This window comes from Poecilia reticulata, chromosome 8 (genome assembly GCF_904066995.2).
Source record: "Poecilia reticulata chromosome 8, P_reticulata-male-v2, whole genome shotgun sequence".
NCBI classification, from domain to species: domain Eukaryota; kingdom Metazoa; phylum Chordata; class Actinopteri; order Cyprinodontiformes; family Poeciliidae; genus Poecilia; species Poecilia reticulata.
Window position 1 is genome coordinate 24,710,299 of NC_088837.1, and position 21,191 is coordinate 24,731,489.

General features: G+C 39.4%; 2 protein-coding genes across 2 annotated transcripts in view; one reads left to right on the top strand and one right to left on the bottom strand.

The window, feature by feature from the left end:
- The window catches only part of LOC103469033 (sodium channel protein type 4 subunit alpha B-like), a 29,538-nt gene extending 11,821 nt beyond the window's left edge, over nt 1-17,717 (bottom strand). Inside the window, exons 1-7 of the mRNA XM_008416503.3 lie at nt 17,582-17,717; nt 2,554-2,737; nt 2,331-2,468; nt 1,817-1,935; nt 1,295-1,384; nt 392-520; nt 171-262 (exon numbers count right to left, since the gene is read on the bottom strand). Of these exons, the coding sequence (XP_008414725.1) occupies nt 171-262; nt 392-520; nt 1,295-1,384; nt 1,817-1,935; nt 2,331-2,468; nt 2,554-2,685 (700 nt within the window). The 5' untranslated portion in view covers nt 2,686-2,737; nt 17,582-17,717. The remainder of the gene's footprint in view (nt 1-170; nt 263-391; nt 521-1,294; nt 1,385-1,816; nt 1,936-2,330; nt 2,469-2,553; nt 2,738-17,581) is intronic.
- A 659-nt stretch (nt 17,718-18,376) lies between these two features.
- Nucleotides 18,377-19,862, top strand: LOC145552639 (uncharacterized). Its single transcript, XM_081610320.1, has 2 exons — nt 18,377-18,715; nt 18,807-19,862. The coding sequence occupies exons 1-2, from the start codon at nt 18,707-18,709 to the stop codon at nt 19,248-19,250; spliced, it is 453 nt and encodes a 150-aa protein (XP_081466446.1). The 5' UTR covers nt 18,377-18,706; the 3' UTR covers nt 19,251-19,862.
- Nucleotides 19,863-21,191: the final 1,329 nt, after the last annotated feature.

Here is a 21,191-nt window from a genome sequence, read left to right on the forward strand (position 1 = left end):
TCGGTTCAAATATAATGTAGACTGCTGTCTTATCCATATCGGAACCCATGATATAGATATAAAGTCATGTTTTATCTGGTTTGTCAAGTTCCTCATAAGTTCTAAAAGTCTCAAAAATAGCACAACTCCAACCACCAGGCTCTTTACCGCAATGAAACCGACATACTGACCTGGGATTACTGTGATGGTTTTCAGGGCTCGAAGAACTCTGAACGTCCTCAGTGCCGATACGTTTCCCAAGTCAACAAACTCTGTCAGGTATCTGTAAAACGGAGACATTCCTCATTATTCTCACATTTATCTTCATTTGAAGACAACTCAGAGAAAAGTTAATTTCAGCAAATCTAAGTTTGATGAAATACAATCTCTCCAGGAAGTTTTTTATTATTACGCCATGCTGATGACCATGAAGTCCAGCCAGTTCCACGGATCTCTCAGGAAGGTGAAGTCTCCCATGCAGAACCCTCTGGATAAAACTTTGATGGTTGCCTCAAACGTGTAGATGCCTGTGAATACGTATCTGTGCAACAACAGGAAGACATATTTGAGATAAGAACCCAACATACTGAGCATGTTGTTAAACATGGGGAACCAATATGTAGTTTTATACTTTTACCTTTTTGTCTTTCTTTGGTTTTGTAATTCATGCAAGACACTTAGAATTGCCTTGTTGCTGAAAATGTGCCATTTAAATAAAATTACCTTACCAAACCTATTTACATGTTCTTCTGAACTGAAAATCTGGGCCAAAATTATGTATTTTTTCCGACCCTTTTCACACTGTGAAAAAAAATCTGCACAATATCACTATCACATTACCAAAGATCAGCCATTTTGGAAGGAAGGAAACAAAAAAGAAACAGTATGTCACAAATATAAGTTTCAGAGTGCTATTTCCTTTCTCAATTTTGATTTGTTTTTCTTAACCACAAAATTGAATCTCTTAACTTTTACTTTGCATCTTAAGGTTGGAATTGACTAAAAAGGATCAATGCCATTATCACTTAGGATTGATTCTCAAATTGGTGATTATAAGTCAGAACTCTTACTTTGTTTTCAATAGTTGCGGCTTTGCAAATGAAACACTGAATCACTTAACACTTAATGTTGAGTTTGTATGTTGAGGCCAAGATTTAATGGATTATGGAGGGGAAAGTCAAAATTGTGGCACCTTATGTTTTTGTTTTTGTTTCACCAGTGGCACAAAACGGATTTCCATAAACTCAGGCAGTGTGTGTGTGTGTGTGTGCGTGCGTGCGTGCGTGCGTGCGTGCGTGCGTGTGTGTGTGCTTACTCCACTGTCTTGCTCCACGGTGGAGGGTCGCTCATGGTCATGAACACACAGTTGGTCAGGATTGTCACCATGATGAACAAGCTGAATAAAGTTTTAGTTTTAAGGAAAACAAAGCAGTACGTTTTTAATAATTTATGATGAGCACAAACTCATTCATGTCCGATATAATTGAAACACCACAATTGCAAATTTGGGTTTTCAGACATTCGGGGAATATGAATGAACTTTTGCACACATTTATTATAGGAATGCAGCTGTAGACGGTTTAAAACTCAGACCAGATGCAACACTGACTCTTGTTTGGCACAATTTTAGCCCCTGATGAAAGAAGTTCCTCAGTTTCAAACAGGAAGTTACCACTCGGGGGTAACCTTCCAGCACACTGTGGATTTTAAAAGGATGCAACTACGATCAGGAGCTCAGAAACCAGAAAAAACTGCTGTCTTAGTCCAGATGTTTTCAAGACCTTTGGACTCTAAAGAAAAGCTTTAGCAGCAGACAGAGTGACGTGATAGAGGATATGAATGGATGAGGATCCTGATGGAGAAGATCCTCAGTGGGCTGAAGGGACTCAGCATGTAACAGGCTGGTTCAGCGTTGAACCTGTAGATGACATTTCCCTTACTGAGAACGATGAAGGTCTGCAAAGAAACAGGAACAACAGAAAGAATGGAGTCAAACTGATTTTCTCAGATAAGTTTATTACCTTCAGTTTGATTTTTATACATCCTGATTCAAATGAGAACTTTCATTTGTAGAAACCAAAAAAGTTATTCCAGTTAGTTTTTATGTTTAATAATATCTAAAGCTTTAAAATCACACGACTTGAGTTTGAACTGAACTTCCTGATATTTTTCTATCTCTGAGTTTTTAGCCAAGACTGAACATCAATGTAAAAAAAATGTCTGACGTCAAATAAAGATCTGATAACCAAAAGGTAATTGGAAGTTCACTTTGTTGATGGAAAATTGATCAATTTAGTGTGACATTTACGGATTAAAAGGTTGCACAGTCAAATTCCAGTGGAGAGTGAAACCTTTTGTGATTGGTAGAAGGGATCCAGCTCCTCCAATGGGATGTTGTGAAACTCAGCAGGCGGGTCTCCATAAATAAAGGGGAGGGGCTTCCCAGCTTCCAGGTCACTTGCTGGTTTAGGAAGATTCTCCTCTGCTATCTGCAAGAGGATAACCAATCAGATCAGGATTGGTTATTGTCGTACTGATTGATTTTGTTTCTGACAGCTAATAGGCTATCAATACCTCAATGTTCTGCTCCTTTCTGATTTGCTGCTCCTTCTCTTCAGCTTCATACTTTCGCTGAATTTCCTCCAGTGAGGCTGGTGTGAAGCGTCTAAACACCTCCGCACCAACAGGGGGCAGCAGAGGTGCCATATTGACATTTTGGAGAACCACCCAAACGTCTGTGCTGCCTAGCAACCGCCTCCTGACGAAAGGAAGACAAGAAGTCTAAAATATCTTTCCACATAATTCAACAAAGAAAAGAAAAAACATATAAACAGGAAGGAAGCAAATCTCCAGCAGCCAATAGGAAGAGATGCTTTGATCAAAACAAGAAGCGAACTGCGATCCTTTGTCACCTGAATCCCAGATTACACCAAACACCTGATTCATCTGATCTCATGACTGCAACACATCCAGTTCATTGTAGATCTGTTGACTGGTTCCAGTTTTGGAGTGGGAATTCCAGTTCTCGTTCAGTCAGACCAGTTTTCCAGTGACAGTTGAGTGTTGGTGTTATTGGTTCAGTTTTGCTTTGATCGGTTAAGTTCTGATGTGGTCGGTTTCGTTCTTGTGTAGTCGGTCCAGGCCTTGGAGCCAGGCATGACTTGTATTGGTCAGGGTTGGTTGTGTTCTGGTGTGGTCGGTTTTGTTCTTGTGTAGTCGGTCCAGGCCTGGTGTGGTCGGACTAGCTGCAATATGGATGAACAACATCTGAGGTGGTCAGTCCAGTTCTGGTGTGGTAAGTCCAGTCCAGTTTTGGTGTAGTCAGGCATGTCTTGTATTGGTCAGACCAGTTAGAGTGAAGCCAGTCAAACTCAGGGTTGATAGTGTTCTGTTGTGGTCATACCGGTTCGGGTCAGTTCTCAGGATGTTGCTGCATTTGAAAGATGATAAGCTAGCAATAAATCAACCACATAGAAAACTCTAGGTGTTTCTCTCTCATCTTATCTCCAGCTGAACAACCACTCCACACTTAATATTTAGTCTCCACTTTCATTGGCCCATTAAGCTCCGGAAGCTTCTGCTGTGGATCAAAAGTTTAATTTATGCATCCTCTACACGTTGACTCATTTACTGGCCTTCACTTTGGAGAGGTTTGGTTTAGACAGATAAATTATTATTTTTTAAATATCTCAGAAAAATAATCTGCATAAGAAAAGTGACAGGTAAAGTTCTGAACATGTTTAACTTGCTGTGCTCAGAACCGATCAGGAAGATCTTCCTGACAGGAGAACAGAGTACTGCTATTCCACATGAAGTTTTTTACCGTCCTTCATCGGCTCATGTGTTTCTTTAGATATTTGTTAATATCAGACTTGCAGGTGGGCCGTTCTCGGCTGGTTTGTTCTCATTTGAACTGCTCCTCTCTCTTTGTTGCTCCTCCAGAGTTCATGAAACAATGTTTCTCTCTTCCTGGTCACCATGGTTGTGTGCACCTGACTGACCGTCTCTATCGCTGCCCCTTTAAATCTAAAGTTTCTTCTTTTTGCTTTAATCTGATTCATTTTACCTCTCCCAGACTTTTCCTTTCTTGATAACACTTGATAATCAATGTTATTTAATTTGTGAATACAAGAGCTCTTTTTGCCTCTGCTAGCAGTAACAATGAGGATTGGTTTTGATTTTGAAGCCAGATGTGGAGTTTGAAGGAAATGACAGCGGGGTCAAACGTTCAAGAAGACAGAGTTTCAGTTGTTCTGATCTGCAACAAATGATGTTCACCAACAATGAGCCTTCCTGTTGTGTATTGTCCCATTAACAGCCTCTGATCAGAAACTACTGACCATAATCTACACAGACTTTTACTGCCAAGCAGAATTATTATCAAAGAAAACTTATTTGCAGTGTATGTCAATATGGTGAAGACCAGATTCAACTAGTGCATGACACTGAATAAACCCCTCTACCTTAATGTGGTGAAGGAGTTTGAGGACTGCAATGATCCAAACCCACTACTGAGGTGATATTTCATGTCTCTAGACCCAAATGGTGATGAGGGAATTGGCACATCCAGGTCCCGAAACTCCTCTGACCCTCAAATCCCTTTGCTCCCTTTGCTCCTGGGCCCCCATGGACATGGCTTCCAGAAGCTTTTTATAAATGGGCCCTTCTGAACCCCTGGAGCCAAGATCTCATCAACAAGCAACCTCCTTCCCCATGCCTGCCTTCAGGAGGGTGTCCCAGTCGTCTGGGATAAAGTTGAGCAATCACAAAGTCTTCAAATCTTTCTTTATCTGACCTCTCCACTGAGGATGGATCCTTGAACAACCTACCAGGAGTAAGGAGATTGAATTTGCTTGAAAGGATGAGCTATACCAGCTTGGTACACTTGGGTTCCTTTCCATATGCATCGTCAGCTCTGGAACCAAACTTGTCAAGATGGGTTCTCTTCTCCAAAGCTAGGTTCAGCAGTACCAGGCATTTTACTACCAGGAGTAGGAGTGGGAGGACTAGTACCAAGCCACGTTGGACCAAAAGTTGATGATGGATTTTTAACTGTATCATCAGATTTGTTGCGTTTCGTCTCAGATACTTGTATGAAGGCTGTTCGGTGATCACCGGCTGGTGGCCTCTGTCCATTAGAGAACATGGAATCTGAATGAGCCGTGTTCAAGACCTCCATTACAGATGTGACTTCCAGAAGATGTGAACTGAACCTCATTGGTTCCTGAAGGTGGAGGCAGTTAAGATGAGCAGATCCGAGTCTGTGGAGTGTGTGATGATGAGCGTCTGATCAGAAATTGTTGTGTTGTGATGAGCAGAACTGTAATCATGGAGGCAGATTCAGTCGGTATAAATCTCACACACTCGGCCCCCTGTCTCTGGTTTCCTCCTCATTTCCAGGTTTTACTCCGCCCTCTCGTCTCCATGGCACCAGCAGCTGTTGGGAGTCATCAGTTTTACTTTCTGGTGTAAAATTACAAGGAGGACGATGACCCGGCTCATTCCAATACCCACACACACACACACACACACACACACACACACACGTAGGAACACATCATTCCTTCATGTGTTCCTACATGGCTGTCTTTCAGCTCCTCCTCACCTCCCTCTGATCAGCCGCTAACCTCCTCCTCCTCTGACCTCTTCACCGTTCCTCCCTCCTTCCCCTCTGTCCTCAGATTAATCTGTTGATGCTTTCTCTGAAGCCTCAAACTAAACTGAGCTTAATGTCTGAGTTACACAGATGTGTGAAATATTCCTTCACATATTTTCTGATGAAGATCGTTCAACCCTCGTCAGTCCAAGCCAAGTCAGTCCAAGGACTTTGGAGAGCTAAATTCCCAATCAGCAGCTCTTTAGTCCATTTGAAATAAACTCTGCTCTCTTCCTCCCTTATTACAGTTTGTTTGAGGAGATATGAGGACAGAAATCGCACTGGGATGATTCATTGTGCTATAAAATGGCTACATGTATCTTTGAAAATGCATAACTTCAAAATTAGTTTTTGCAGTTTTAAACAACTTTACCAGAAATAAAACCCAGAAACACACAATGTGATTAAATTCTGCATTTTTTTCTACTTATTCATGAACTCAGCCTCGGGTTTCTGTATTTGCTAATGGTTTTTAGAGACAGGTTTTTAAAACTACGTCTAAAAACAGTTTTAGATGCACAAAATGTTGCAACACATCCTCATCTCCAGAGTTGAACCGATTCATCCAGAAGAGCAGAAAAGCCTGGATTTGACCCGACTCGGGAAGCCGTCTGCAGGAGCCACGTTGTACCACTAATAAACCACGGGGTCACGACCTTTACACGCAGAAAACCAAACAACATCTTCAGGAGAATGTGGATAAACACCAGAAGACAAAACAACTCAGCTGAACCTGGAGAGGTTTGAGATCCTTTGGTGGTGTCTTACTACAGATGTGGTTACCACGGCAACTAATTAGAGGCCCTCATTATCCTTTTGCTGCATTTCTGCAATGACATCCGACATGAAGCTCATCGCAACTCTCGGTTCCAACGCAGTTCTTTTGGTGGAGATCATTTCATCATGTTCACCAGCTGTGTTCCCAGCAAGGTGTTGATAAATTCACACACTCACAAACATTAACATCACTTCCCAAAACAGCCAGAGCGCTCGCAAGGAATACGAGACGGGTATGGACGTATTTAAGGTGCATCTGCGAACGCGTTTATGAAGAAACCCGAGAGTCCTACTCCTCCAGCTGCTGTGATCCTCTCCACTGATTTAACAGGCCTTACAGTGTGCATGTGTGTGTGGGTGTGTGTGTGTGCGTGTGTGTGTGTGTGTGTGTGTGTGCGTGTGCATGTGATTGGAGTGCATCCATCACCAACAAGTCACAGAGTCTCTTGTCATGCTGATAACCGGCGCCACACACAAACTGCCAGTCTGCTTTAGTCCTCATCATGCTCGTCTCCGTTTCGCCACTAGATGGGGACGTCACATCTACAAACAATTTCTATTTATGGTTTCAAGTTCAACTATTTCAACTTCCTGAATATCATCTGACCCCAGCCCCCAAAACATTTAGTCATTATGGACTTTCAGAAATATCTGTTGGCATCTGTTGTTCAGCTAAAGCAGAATCAGTTCATAGTGATAGTTGGGTAGTAACAGAGTATTTTAACTGCGCTGTATTTTATACTTTTACTTGAGTAAATTTACTTTAAAGTATCGCTACTCTTAATTCAGTAACATTTCTGGATCATCTACCCTCTGTGAGGAACTTTACTGAATATCTGTAGTTTTTGCTAAAATTTCATGAAAGAAATAGATTTGGAAAAAAAAATTATTTTGCCTGATTTGTTATTTTGAAATTGTGTTATTTATATGAATTACTTTCATTTTGATCTTTAGAATCTCCACATAACTTGATATTATGGTCTGTCAAATAATGTAATTTTTAAATATTAAATTATCGATGTTTTGAGTTACTCCAGATGCCTTTTTACTCTTACCCAAGTAATTTCTTGAACGGCTATTTTTTATTTTTACTTGAGCAATTTTATTATGAAGTATTTCTGCTCTTACTTGAGAAAAATTTCTGGATTTTCTACCCACTGAATGAAGAACAAACACGTTTTAACCAGACAGACACACACCTGCGCTCTGCCTATAAATGAGGACTTTTGCAGCATCAAGGACTCAGTTTAGATGTTTTGTCTGAAGAAACGATGTTCTAACAACTTTTTTTCTTAAGTAAAACAGTTTTTAAATCATGCAGTTGTGTTGAATTATCTTTGAAAAAGCAATCAAAAACAAGAAGTCACCTCTGCAGCTTTCATCCACTTAGAAGAAACAATCTGAACGGGTTTCTGCTCATTCCTGCTGACATGAGACACTCGTCGCTCTCAGGGAACATACTGACAACGCCGTCATGCTCCCTGAGCCGCTATCAGGCTGCTGGTCCAGCTCGCTGGGATGTTGTTTCACACCGATAGAGAAAAGTCTTCCTGTTTCTAATGGAGCCACACACTCATGCATGCGAGTGTGTGTAACTGTACACGGCTGAACGCTGCTGGATGAGGTCAGAAACGTCCGGTATTTCCGCCCTTGCAGTTGGATTTTCACGCTAAAGTCAGCTGCTGAGTTTGAGCAGGAAGCCAATGATGGACCATTGAAGTCCTCCTGCAGGCAGGGGGCGCTGTTTAACTGCACACATTTTCAAACTTATTGATTGAAAAAACTTTTTTTTTTTAGGTTTTGGTCTTTTTTTTAGCATTACAATCAATAATAATAATAATAATAATAAATGCAACAGATCTTTGCACACTGCACTAATAAAGCTGATTCAAAGCAACAGTCTGTACTATTTTCAAAATCCAGCAGCTTCAGTTGAAACATCTGGATAAACAACAGAACAAAGATTTGTAAAAATCCAAGTTTTCTGAACTGACCGAGCTTCAGAGGAGAAGTGGAGACAAAACAAACTGCAGTCTAATTCAAGATGAGTTTTCCAAACTGCAAAAAAGCCAAATATCTTTAACAATTCACTGGATCTTTACTTCCTAACAACATGCAGGAGGAACAGTTCAGTCCACTGCAGGACTGAAACACTCAGTCCGGCTCCTACAGCAGCAGCAGCCATGAAAGCTGAAGAAAAATCGGGTTTCTTGGTGCTCTAAAAAAACCAAAACACCTAAAAACCAAACGATCCCTGCTCTATATATACCGGAAAAACAAAAACTAGAAGCTTTTTGGATCTTTTTCATTCCAGTTTCTCTGTAGAGGAAACAGAAAGAATCGAATTGTTGATATTTTCTGAACACTGCAAAAACACAAAATCTTACCAAGTAATTTTGATCCAGTTTCTAGTGCAAATTTCTCAGTACACTTGAAATAAGACAAAACTAGCTTACAAGTAACTTTTCAGCAACATATAGCTTTTCTAAGTTAATAATTCCTTAATATTGATGATTCTTTTCATCAATATTGAGGACTTGCAGATTATTTAACTTATAACGAGACATTTTTCCTTATAATCTGCTGGTGGAACTTGTACTTTTTAATCAAAATTAAGGAATTATTGACTATAAAGTCCTGAGGCTTGTAAGTTAGTTTTGTACTAAGACATTTGCACTAGAAATTTGACCAAAAATACTTGGTAATGTTTTCTGTTTTTGCAGTGAATGCAGCTGTGCACAAGAGCAAACAATCCTAACAATATCTTTTGGTTAATACAGTTAGCGTAATCTCAGTGTAATTATCTTAAACATTTTGATAGTTGTTGTGTTTTTGATTTTTTTTTTTTCTTAAAGATGGAATCAGGATCATCTCATCTCTTCACACATCGCTGAAGCTGCAACATTTTAACTTTTGTTTTTCTGTTTATTTGCTTTTTATTGCAGGATGTTTGGAATGAGATCACAACTCATCATACAAGCGTTCTGCAGGTAACTATACTCCTGATCACACAGGTAGGAAAGAGGAGAGAGACTCAGATTGCACAGAGATAAATTACAATCTCTTGAAAAAGTCTTTAGTTTCAATCTATCTAATATAGCAGTAAAGTTTTATGAAGGAAATGAGTTAAAAACTTTTAGACTTATTTTCTCTGCTTTTCATCTGTTTTCTATTTTAACAGAATGCCAATAATTGTTCAGCTGATCTTGCTGGATCCCTCTTCCTCTCTAAAATACTTTAAACATGTACTGGACTTCAGACGTATCGGCTCTGGAGTACCACAAGGTTCTGTTCTTTCACCCTTTTCACTCTCTGTGACAGTGAACGCCTCACCAGAGAATCGACTGGGAAAACTTTAACGATTCCCTGCAGCTGATATCTTAATGACATGTCTGCTTAGAGACAATTTATCTACTCAGTTTAACGACTTTGTTTATGCCTTCACAGCAGCAGGAAGAACTCATTCATTGCACCATCGGAATATTTCACAAGATGTCGAGCCCATTTATCCATGTAATAGTCATTAATATAAAAAAGGATCCCAAAGTCTCCATCTGGCTTTTGAAGACAACATTAGACCCTGCAGGCGGGCGTAACACCAGCAGCAGCTTCCCGCACGGCTCCAATGCTGCTGATGCTCAGGCCTCGCTTCGGATGCCGGCAACTGGAGAACCTGGAACCAAACTCTCACCACCTCACCGGGACGGCTGCGTGGACGACGGAGCTGAGGTGTGAGGAAGAGGAGAGCGAGTCAGAGATCTACATGACGAGGCGAGTCTGAAACGGGTCGATGTCTGGATGTCTGGGACAGGAAGTGCTGCAGAGTCAAAGGTAAACGCTCCTCGATCTGCTCAGCTGGAACAAAACATTGGCGTGTTTTCTGTTCCGTAGGATTAGGCTGTCAATGTTTTTACACCATTTTTTAAATACCACAGCAGATTTTCCCAACAATTTAACAAATCCTCTAAATCAGAGTAAAGGTAGAACCAAAGGTGAATATTTTGGGTAAATATCAACAAGTATTTTTGTCTCGTTTCTAGTGCAAATATCTTATTACAATCAGGATTCCTTTAATGTTATTGTGCAAGAAAGCACAAAAATAAATTTTAAATAGAAACTCAAATAAATATGAGTCAACAAATATAGCAAATACAGAAGAATGTTACAAAAATAAAAAATGATTAGGGTTTGGATGAATTTGTCCTGGTGAAATTCAACAAAAACTCTGGGTTAGAAACTGTTTTAGTCTGTTTTTCCTGCCTCTATTACATGTTGATAAAACATAAAACTAAGATGCAAGTAACTTTTCAGCAAGAGATATGAGCTCATATTAAATAAATAATTCCTTAATATTGATTAAAAAGCTCCAGTTCCTCTGGAGGATTATTTCACTTATAACAGAAAAAATGTCTTGTTAAAAGTGAAATAATTTGCAAGAGGAACGCACATTTTTTTTGACAATATTAAAGAATTATTGTCTTAAAACTATCTCCTATTTGTTGCTGGGAAGTTACTTGTACGTTAGTTTTGTCTTATTTCAGATCTAATAAGATGTTTGCACTAGGCATGTTGCAATAAATCAATTAATTGCATGATAAATTAAGATGGACTCAATAATTTGCATGTGCATGATTGTTTTTCTCATTTCTACCAAAAGCTGGATGACTGCAGTTTTCAGCCTGGTGTTGTGGTTTCAACTGGCCCCTTTTTTGAAGGATTACAGAGACTCTATCATTCTTTTTTTTGTTTATATGTGATATTTAAAGTGTCTTCCAGTTCCATTTTTGTAGAATGTAAAGTTTATTGATCTTTGAGAATGTGTTCCTGTATTATATTACTTACAAACGGTCTCAAAACAGCAATCGCAATAAATTCTGGGACAATTTATCGTCTAGCAAAATGTATTATCCTGACAGGTGCATCCGTACACTTGGTAAGATTTAGTATTTTTTCATACACTTCTTGACGATTAAATGCATTTTCACGCCAAACCAACTTCAATCCCTTTGAAAACCTGAATCTGTTAATCAGAGTCAATGACCCCAGCAGCAGTTTCACCTTCAGGTTGATGAGGTCAGGATAAAACCTCAGACAACTCCTTCCCTCCCTTCAGTTCTCGCCTAATGGCTGCTGGCGTCTGCTGACATCCACTAAATAACAGGCTAAGTATTTGTGCCGAACTGATCCAGCACCACATGCATCAAACAGCTGCATGGACTGCGAACAGACGCATGCAGCAGCCGGGTTGTGTTCTCCGGAGCGGCGGCCCTGAATGCTGGTGTTGGATTTTGCTGCGTTCGCCTCTGATTGAGTCGTCGCGAGAGACAAACTCTGCGACAGTCCACGCCCGTTTCTCCAGTTTCCCTCGGAAATCTCTGCGGACAGAAACGAGCCGCGGTGTGGAGCTGCTGCCAAACACCGACACACACACACACACACACATGTTCACACACACACGCCAAAAGGATCGCATTGCAGTTCAGATGCCAAGAAACGTCTAACTCCTAAAGCATATGTGCTGCCGTCACACGTGTGTCAGAGACTCCAGTTCGGTTTTGCTTCTGAAGCAAAATGCTTGAAAAATTCATAAATCTCTTAAGTTTTATGGCTTGAGCCAGAAACACACCTTCAGAGACGCCTCTCAAACTCTGATCGGGCCAGGAAGAAGATACAATCAGAAAACATTTGTCGTTTTATCTGAACGCAGAAATCACTCTGAGGACGTTAGAAATGTGACGTCCAGTTAAAATGAAAGTTTACAAACGTTACAGGATCATCAGGAAGGAAAGCAGAGGGATATTTGTCTCTAAAATGAGGCTAAATGTCAATATTAGTAAGACAGAAATTAAGTAACAATGACTGAGTCAGCAGCAATTTTCAGGAAATGAATATACAGATTTAACAGATTTAATTTTATAGAAGATCTGAAATATTATATTTGACAGAAAATGTAACTAAAGAAGTTGAAATGTAGAGAAGCAGTTACAGAAACTGACACAATCTTAGTTTAATCAAAGTCTGTTTTGATCATTTATTTACTGTTTATTCGCTTATTTCTTGCCATCTTAGTTTATTTCTTGTGTTAATTCAGTCACTCTCATTGATTCGTTTCTGGATTTAGTTTAGATTATTTACTGTTTCAAGATGTTTGTGTCTTAAAATCAGAGATTGGATGAGGAGCCAAAAATTATACTCAAGTAAAAGTAGCACGACTTCAACATAAATTTACTCAGGTAAAAGTAAAAAGTAGCCGTCCAAGAAATTACTTAAGCAAAAAAGTGTTTCAGTTCAGTGGAAATGTTGGTATTTTAAGGGCTAAAATGAAAATAATTCATATAAATAATGTCATTACAAAACGACAAGATCTGGCAAAGTATTTTTTTTTCAAATCAGTTTCTTTCAATATGATATTTATAAAAATGTATAAACTGCAGCTGTATGACTTTATAGGGTCATAGACAGAAACAAAGGTAATATCTGCCAGAAAACTCAAAATGTTGTGAGAAAAAAGTTCAGAAAAACCGAGATTAGAAATTTTCTAGTATTTTTTTACGTTTGAAACTTAAATCTTAAGAAAGTGGGAAAAAAAATTCTAGAAATTAATAGTTTTTGTTGGAAATTTTACTTCAATAAATTGTGAGGAAGCAATACTTCATAATAAAATTACTTAAAAGTTAAAAGTGCAGCGTAGCAAATATACTCCTAAAAGTAAATTTTTCCCCTCAAAAAATACTCAAGTAAATGTAACTAGTTACTACACAACTCTGCATAAAAGCCTTTTTTATTTCAGGTAAACATGACGGTTCTGCTTCTGACTGTAGGTTTCTTATTCTGCTGCGATTCCTGCTGTGGAGGAGGAGTGTTACTCCTCTCAGTAGTGACGCCTAGTGGTCGGGGAGAGAACTGCTGCTGGAGTATCAAAATAAGTATGAAGAGATTTTTTGTCTTAATAATGTGGAGGAAATTTTGATCTTGAAGAAACTCTTCACTGTTGCTGTGATGTTTCAATAAATTTCTGCAAAATCACCAAATTTATTTCCACATTTCCCTTAATTTTTCACTCATATCTTGTTTCGTATTTTCAGTCCTATGAATTCTTGTTTTGTCATCTTGGAAAATTTCTGCGTTCAAAGTTGGGTAGTAACTAGTTACACTTACTTGTGTAACTATCTGGAAAACAATGTACTTTTAGGAGTATTTTTACTAATTTCATTATGAAATTAGTAAAAATGTAATTAGTAAAAATTTATGAAATTTTACTGAAGTGAAATTTCTGGATTTTCTTCCATGAATGAAAAACAAACATGTTTTAACTTAAAACATGTTTGTTTTAGGTTAAAACCTAAACTCCACAAACTCAGAGACACACCTGCAGTTTCTATTTCTGTTAAAGTTTCACATTTTCTTTATTGAAAGAAACTGATTTGGGAAAAATGATTTTATCATTTTTTGTTGTTTATATGAATAATTGACATTTTCGTCTTTAAAATACCAAAACTTGCACTGAACTTCATATTTTGGTCCGTTTGAAGATGTAATTTTTAAATATGAAATGATTGATAATTTGGTCAGTGACTCTGTACTTGAGTAACTTTTTACCAGTAATTTCTTGGACGGCTGGTTTTTACTCTTACTTGAGTAAAATATGTTGAAGTAGTGCTGCTGACCTCATAATGCAGATGAACTTTGACCTGAACAGCTGCAGTAAACACCAGGCCTGATGGCGGCATCACTTCATCTGCCTCCTGTCTCACCCTGAGGCGCCCATCACTCAGGAAGAAGGTAAATCTGGACTCATTCGCGCTGCAGTTTGTAAAATCTTTATGTTTTCTTGCAGACTGCAGCCATTTTCTCCAGCTGCCTCACTGGTTTGTGTTTCTCTTCTGTTTATTTCCATTCACATATTTTGCAGAGGATCGATGATGGAGATCCAAATGTTTTGGTGAAATGGAACAATTCATGTTGATTGTATTGCATCTCATTCATTTTGTACATTTTTCACTCTACTCATTATGAATGTTAATATTACCTGAGGTTCACTGCTTTGTTTTAAATCAGAATGTATTAAAATAATGCTTCAATAAATGTATTGTATAATCAATTTAAACAAACTTGATCATTTTCTTGTTTTTTGTTTTTCTCTTTTTGCCAAAAACTGGATGACTAAAGGCTTCAGTCTGTTGCGATGGTCTCAACTACACTGTAAAATCACAAAATCTTACCAAGAATTTTGGTTTACTTTTAGTGCAAATATTTTACAGCACTTAAAATAAGACAAAAGTAATGTACATGTAACTTTTCAATAAAAAATGGTAGCTTGTTTAAAGCCAATAATTTCTTAATATTGATTTTTAAAAAGTGCACTGGCAGATTATTTCACTTTTAACAAAACATTCTTCCCATGTTATAAATTAATTCATCTGCCAATTGAACTTGAATGTTTCATCAATATTAATGAGTTATTTACTTAAAACAAGCTGCTATTTCTTACTGAAAAGTTAATTTAAATTTTTGATTTGTCTGATTTAAATTGCACTGGGATCTTTGCACTAGAAGCTGGACTAGAACGACTTGGTAATGTTGAATGTTTTGCAGTGCAGCTGGAGACTCGACCTGCTGACCGCTCTGTCCCGCAGGGCTCACCTGTGCAACCCGTGCTGCTCAGCTGCAGCAACCCGACCTGCGCGATAATTTGCCCAGATTGAAAGTTTCCCGAGGAAGAAAACGTGAGCTCACCTCCTAGCTTACATACCAAGCTAATGCAAAGCCTGCCGTGCTAATCTGACCGGCTAACTGCTGCTTCCTCTGGCAGATGGTTGACCTTTCAGCGTGACCCTGTGCAGTTAGCGGTTAGCCGGGCCACAGCCTCACTGAGCTAATTTAAACCCCAACAGTTGTTGGTGGCAGCAGTTGTTAATATCTGATCTCTGATCGGTAGGTTGAACACAGACCGACCCATAAATAACTTCTGCTAGTTTATGCTAACCCCGGACCAAACTGAACCTGAAGCTCATCATCATCATCATCATCATCCTCCTCATCAAGCGGCTCCTAAACTATTAAAAGTCTGAGTCATATTTAGTGATGGATAATGTGGCAGAGCGTAGCTCCCTGCTGCGGTCTTAGGTTTACTGTCACGGGATCGTCCTGCTGATGTTGCTTCACACGTCGGGCCCAGAACCATCCGAGTGGATGGTTCTGGGCCGACTGGAGCTCCGGCGCTGCTGCTGGGATCCGAGCTGCTGCTCTGACCAGCAAACAGAGGCAGAAAAACACCGTTTCTCTTCTCCCTTCAGCCTCCAGGTCCGGTTTCTTCACCGCTGGGAGAACCGCAGGGCTCAGTTCTAGGGCAGTAGTTTTATTTACTAACATAACTTTGTTATGTACTTTTAGGAGTATTTTCACTATGCTGTACTTTTTATTTTTACTTAAGTTATTTTATTATAAACATCTCTACTCTTAATTTGAGTAAAATTTCTGGATTTTCTGCCCACTGAATGAAAAACAAACACGTTTCAGCCAAAAATTCACCACACCTGCAGTTTTTATTAAAGTTCCAGAATTTGATATGAAAATTTTTGAAAAATAAATAAATAAATAAAAGAAAGAAATAATAGTAATCTTTTGCTCAATTTAATAATTTTTTGTTATGAATTATTGTCATTTTGGTACTAAAAATGACAAAATTTCCACTTAACTTTATATTTTGGTCTGTCTAATATGTAATTTTTAAATATTTAATGATTTAATCAGTTACTCAGCACTTGATGTTTTACCAAATACTTTTTACTTTTACTTGAGTAGTTTTATTTTGAAGTATTTCTACTCTTACCTGAGTAAAATGTTTAGATTTTCTAACCACTGAATAATTAAAAAAAACACGTTTTAAATAAAAATTCACCAGACACAGACACACACCTACAGTTTCTGTTAAAGTTTCATAATTTTTAAATGAAATAAACTGATTTATTTATAATATTTTGCCTAATTATATTCTTTTTTGCTACTTCTATAAATTATTGTTATTTTGGTCCTAAAAATACCAAAATTTCCACTTATCTTTATGTTTTGGTCCGTCTCATGATGTAATTTTCAAATATTAAATGATTAATAGTTTGATCAGTTTCTCAGTACGTGAGCAAACTTCGTACCAAAGACTTTTTCACTCTTCAGTAATTTCTTGTCTACTTTTTACTTTGACTTGAATAAAAATATATTAAAGTATTGCTACTTTTACCTGAGTAAAAGTAATCATCAGGTTTATTTATTTATTTTAGGTTTTTGTTTTATTATTTTGTATTTTCAAAGTTACTGTCAATTTTAAACATTTTTTAACTCAAAAACACGATAAACACCCCCTGCCTTCAGGCTTAGCAAGTTTCCTGGGGGAACCTTCTTCTTTATTTTTAACAAATTTATCTCTTCTTTTGATTTAGTCCTGCATAAAAAAACCCAACATCACTAACTTTGGTGTAAAAATGGATCCCAGCCTAAAAGTTGACTCACTTGTCAACGCTGCGGTCCAGTCCGCTTGCCTTCAGTCCTGTCTAGACGCCACAGAGAGACACTGATCCATGCTTTTATCACCTCACGCCTGGATTACTGTACCTCTCGTTTGACTGGATTTCATCAGGTGTCCCTCTCACTGCTACAGTACAAAATGTGTCTCTTTAACTGGCTTCCCCTTCAGTTTAAAGTAAAACAAAAAAATTTTTCATGTTGTGTAACAGTTAAATTTGCCCCATAACCAAATTAAGAGCAAAATACAACTTACTCCTTACATTTTCCTTCTTATTTTGAGAAGTTTTTAATTGAATTCATTAGGAGTGCGACTCAACCAGAACCAGTTTAAAAACAAAACCTCCAGGGAGGCGCTTCTATTTTCACTTTAAAAAAAATGTAAACATAACAATCAGTTCATGTGGAAAACAAGTGATTTGAATTAAGACCAGATGTAAATCGGAGAGAAGGTTTCCGGATGAAAGTGCCACTTGGAGCAGTGGAGAGGCTGTTTTTAGAAACCACAATCATCGAAAACCCATCCAACAGATCAAGGTTTGACCCCACTGTGTAATCTCAGCTCTGCATGCTCCACCACACACACACACACACACACACACGGTTTATATCACACCTCGCTTCCATCTGAAACACTTGACTCAAGCTTACCTTCTGCTTTTTCCAAACTAAATCCGGTAAACATCCGATTCCCGGCAGGACAGTTACCTATCGGTCTGTTTTCCAGCTCGTCTTCCTCTCTGTGGGTCCGTCTGCCGTCTTCAGCTTTGCTTCTCTGACTGAAACATGAGAGGTCAGGTAGTGTGTCTTCTCAGACGTGCACACACACACACACACACACACACACACAGGAAGCCACATGCTCATCAGTTCCCTACTAATCATTTTTTTCCCTCTGGTCTGACGTGACCTGGGTTTAGTTGGTGTCATTTTTTTGAGAACTAAAACCCAAACCTCTACCAGAACCACTTGGCATCGAACCTCCTCTGCACAGACATCACCGCCTCAGACTGGGGCTTTGGAGGATCCGTCTATGCAGAAGCAAGAAGAAATGATGAATCCAACCTGGTGTCTTCTCTGCTCTGTCATCCGTCTCTTCTGCATCATACTCAGCTTCATTATTATTCTTGTCATGTTTGTGATTTGAAGTGCAGCAACAGTCAGAAAGAGAAGAAATGAGGGAGTGAGATTAAGTAACACAACAGCTGAACTTGAAGTAAAACTGAAAAGAAACTGAAAACCAATAAGAATGGTCTGACAAAAGAATAAAGTAAGAGCGTTTTCATGCCTGTTAGTCTGATAAATCACAACATTTGTTACATTTTCAGTTGCTGCAGTTCTCTTTCTCACTGCGTTGTGTCAAACCAACCAAACTCTAAAAAAACAGTTCCCCTCCTCGCCTGCGGTGGAGCTGCAGCAAGAACCACAGAAAGAAACACACAAAAACCTCTAAGGAAGACAACAAGCGCAACTTCACGAAATGTAAACAAAAATGGACTAACATCAGATTTTAGCGGTGGTAGGATTTCTCTTTAGTCTTTTTTAAAAGAATAAGCGATTTCTTCCGCTAGAGCTAGCTAGACTTGTGGTTTTCCTTTGTGGAATTTACCCAGAAGTGCTTTTGGAGCAGGAAGTGCTCCAAAAGAGGTCTTGTTTACATAATGCATTTGAACCGCACCAGAGTTCACTTCAGCCGGACAGAGTCCTGGGTTTTCAGGTGGACCACAGTTCATTCATACCTCCCCAAACAAACGGATCTGCTGTCTTCCTCAAGAAATGCAACAGGTATTGGCATCACACTTAACTCAGAATGTTTTTGAACATTGAGGAGTTAAAGGGTTTGACATGAAATCTCCACCCGTCTGTTTTCTTTCAGGAATCCTCCTGGACCTTCACCAATGGACGGAGACCTTCACCAATGGACGGAGACCTTCACCAATGGACGGAGACCTTCACCAAATGGACGGAGACCTTCACCAATGGACGGAGACCTTCACCAATGGACGGAGACCTTCACCAAATGGACGGAGACCTTCACCAAATGGACGGAGACCTTCACCAAATGGACGGAGACCTTCACCAATGGACGGAGACCTTCACCAATGGACGGAGACCTTCACCAATGGACGGAGACCTTCACCAAATGGACGGAGACCTTCACCAAATGGACGGAGACCTTCACCAATGGACGGAGACCTTCACCAATGGACGGAGACCTTCACCAAATGGACGGAGACCTTCACCAATGGACGGAGACCTTCACCAATGGACGGAGACCTTCATTGGTTCCAGTGGATGGAAGGAAAATGACAGAACTTGAAACATTTAAGCTCAGTTTTTCTTTTTCTACGAAAAACTGGACAAGTCTCCAGTGAAATTGAAGGACAATTTTGTTTAGAGACTTCATAATTCATTTTATTTATTATACATATTTTAAATGTTTCAGTGTTGAATGTTATAATTTATTGATCTTGGACTATAAATTATATAGTCCAAGATATATAATTTATATTATATATCTGTGTGTAATTATGCAGCTGTAGGGTTAGATTACTGGAGAACAAATCTGTCACTTTTCTCATTTTCTTTTTCTACTTATGTATTTCAATGGTTAACTTCTTGTTTTCTGTTTTCCTCTCCAGAGAAGCTCCACCTGGTCTGGCGTTCTGATTGGCTGTGGTTCCTTCCTGCAGGAGGGCATTGGCTGGCATGATGCTGCCGTCACCTAACCGTTCTTCTGTTAACGTTCCACTTCCATGAATGTAGAAAGTTCTCCTGACCAGCTGACCTGTTGTCTCTGCTCTGTCTTCTCTCAGCTCCAGTCGGTCGTGGCAGATGGCTGCTGGGTCTGAGCCCGGTTCTGGTTCTGCTGGAGGTTTCTTCCTGTTGGAGGGGAGTTCTTCCTCTCAACTGTCGCTACATGCATGCTTGGTCTGAGGGATTGCTGTAAGGTCAACGACTCAACATGAGCGACTTGCTGTCGCCCCCTGCTGGTCAGGAGGAGTGACTGCTGTAAGTCAGGGACTCCATGCAGTTTGCTGGGTTTCCTTTGGTTCAAACTGTTTAAACTACTTTATTAACTGAGCTTATTGTACTGTTAACTAATGGCAAATAGAATATACGTGGTTGAACTAAAATTATTTCAAAGTGCATTGAGAGGACTTTTGTTGTGAGTTGGCACTGTATAAAATTAAGCACTTAAACGAACAAAAATACTGCAAAACCTGTGCAAAACTCCACCCAAAAAAATATCAAAACCACAAGACAAAACAGAAATTAAACATCAAAATAACATATAGTGTTATTTCACAACAGTGTCATCAAGGCATTTTAGAAAATCATTTTAATTCATAGATTCCAATTGATCCTAGTTATCAAAGCATCCAGTTTGGTTTATTAAAGTAGTTTAAACAGTTTGAACCAAAGGAAACCCAGCAAACTGCATGCAGTCACTGACTTTCCGCAGTCACTCCTCCTGACCAGCAGGGGGCGACAGCAAGTCGCTCATGTTGAGTCGTTGACCTTACAGCAATCCCTCAGACCAAGCATGCATGTAGCGACAGTTGAGAGGAAGAACTCCCCTCCAACAGGAAGAAACCTCCAGCAGAACCAGAACCGGGCTCAGACCCAGCAGCCATCTGCCACGACCGACTGGAGCTGAGAGAAGACAGAGCAGAGACAACAGGTCAGCTGGTCAGGAGAACTTTCTACATTCATGGAAGTGGAACGTGAGCAAGAGAACGGTTAGGTGACGGCAGCATCATGCCAGCCAATGCCCTCCTGCAGGAAGGAACCACAGCCAATCAGAACGCCAGACCAGGTGGAGCTTCTCTGGAGAAGAAGAAAACAGATAAAACCTTAGCGGTAAAAACCAATTCTATCCATTCATATGTTCTTATTCACTGTCTAGTTTGTCCCCAAATGTGATAAAACCTTCTAATTCTGATGGTACAATGTCGGCCTGTAAGGAAAAGAATAGGAATAAACCACCAGAGTCTATTCTGTCGCAGTGTTTTAATCTGATGGAGGATCCTCTGCTTGCTCAGAACAGAACCGCATTAAGTGCATTTTACATCCTACATCGGACTGTTCGGTCCATTTCTCTAGCCTGTTCTGGTAAGGGCGCCATCTTTGTTTCTTGGCTCTGCTTAAGGATGACCAGTGGCGCCCCCTGCTGGATGGTGGCCAAACTACACCAGTTAAAGAAGCAGTAATCCACAGGTGTCAAAGTCCAGTCCTCTGCTGTCCTGCAGTTTTTAGA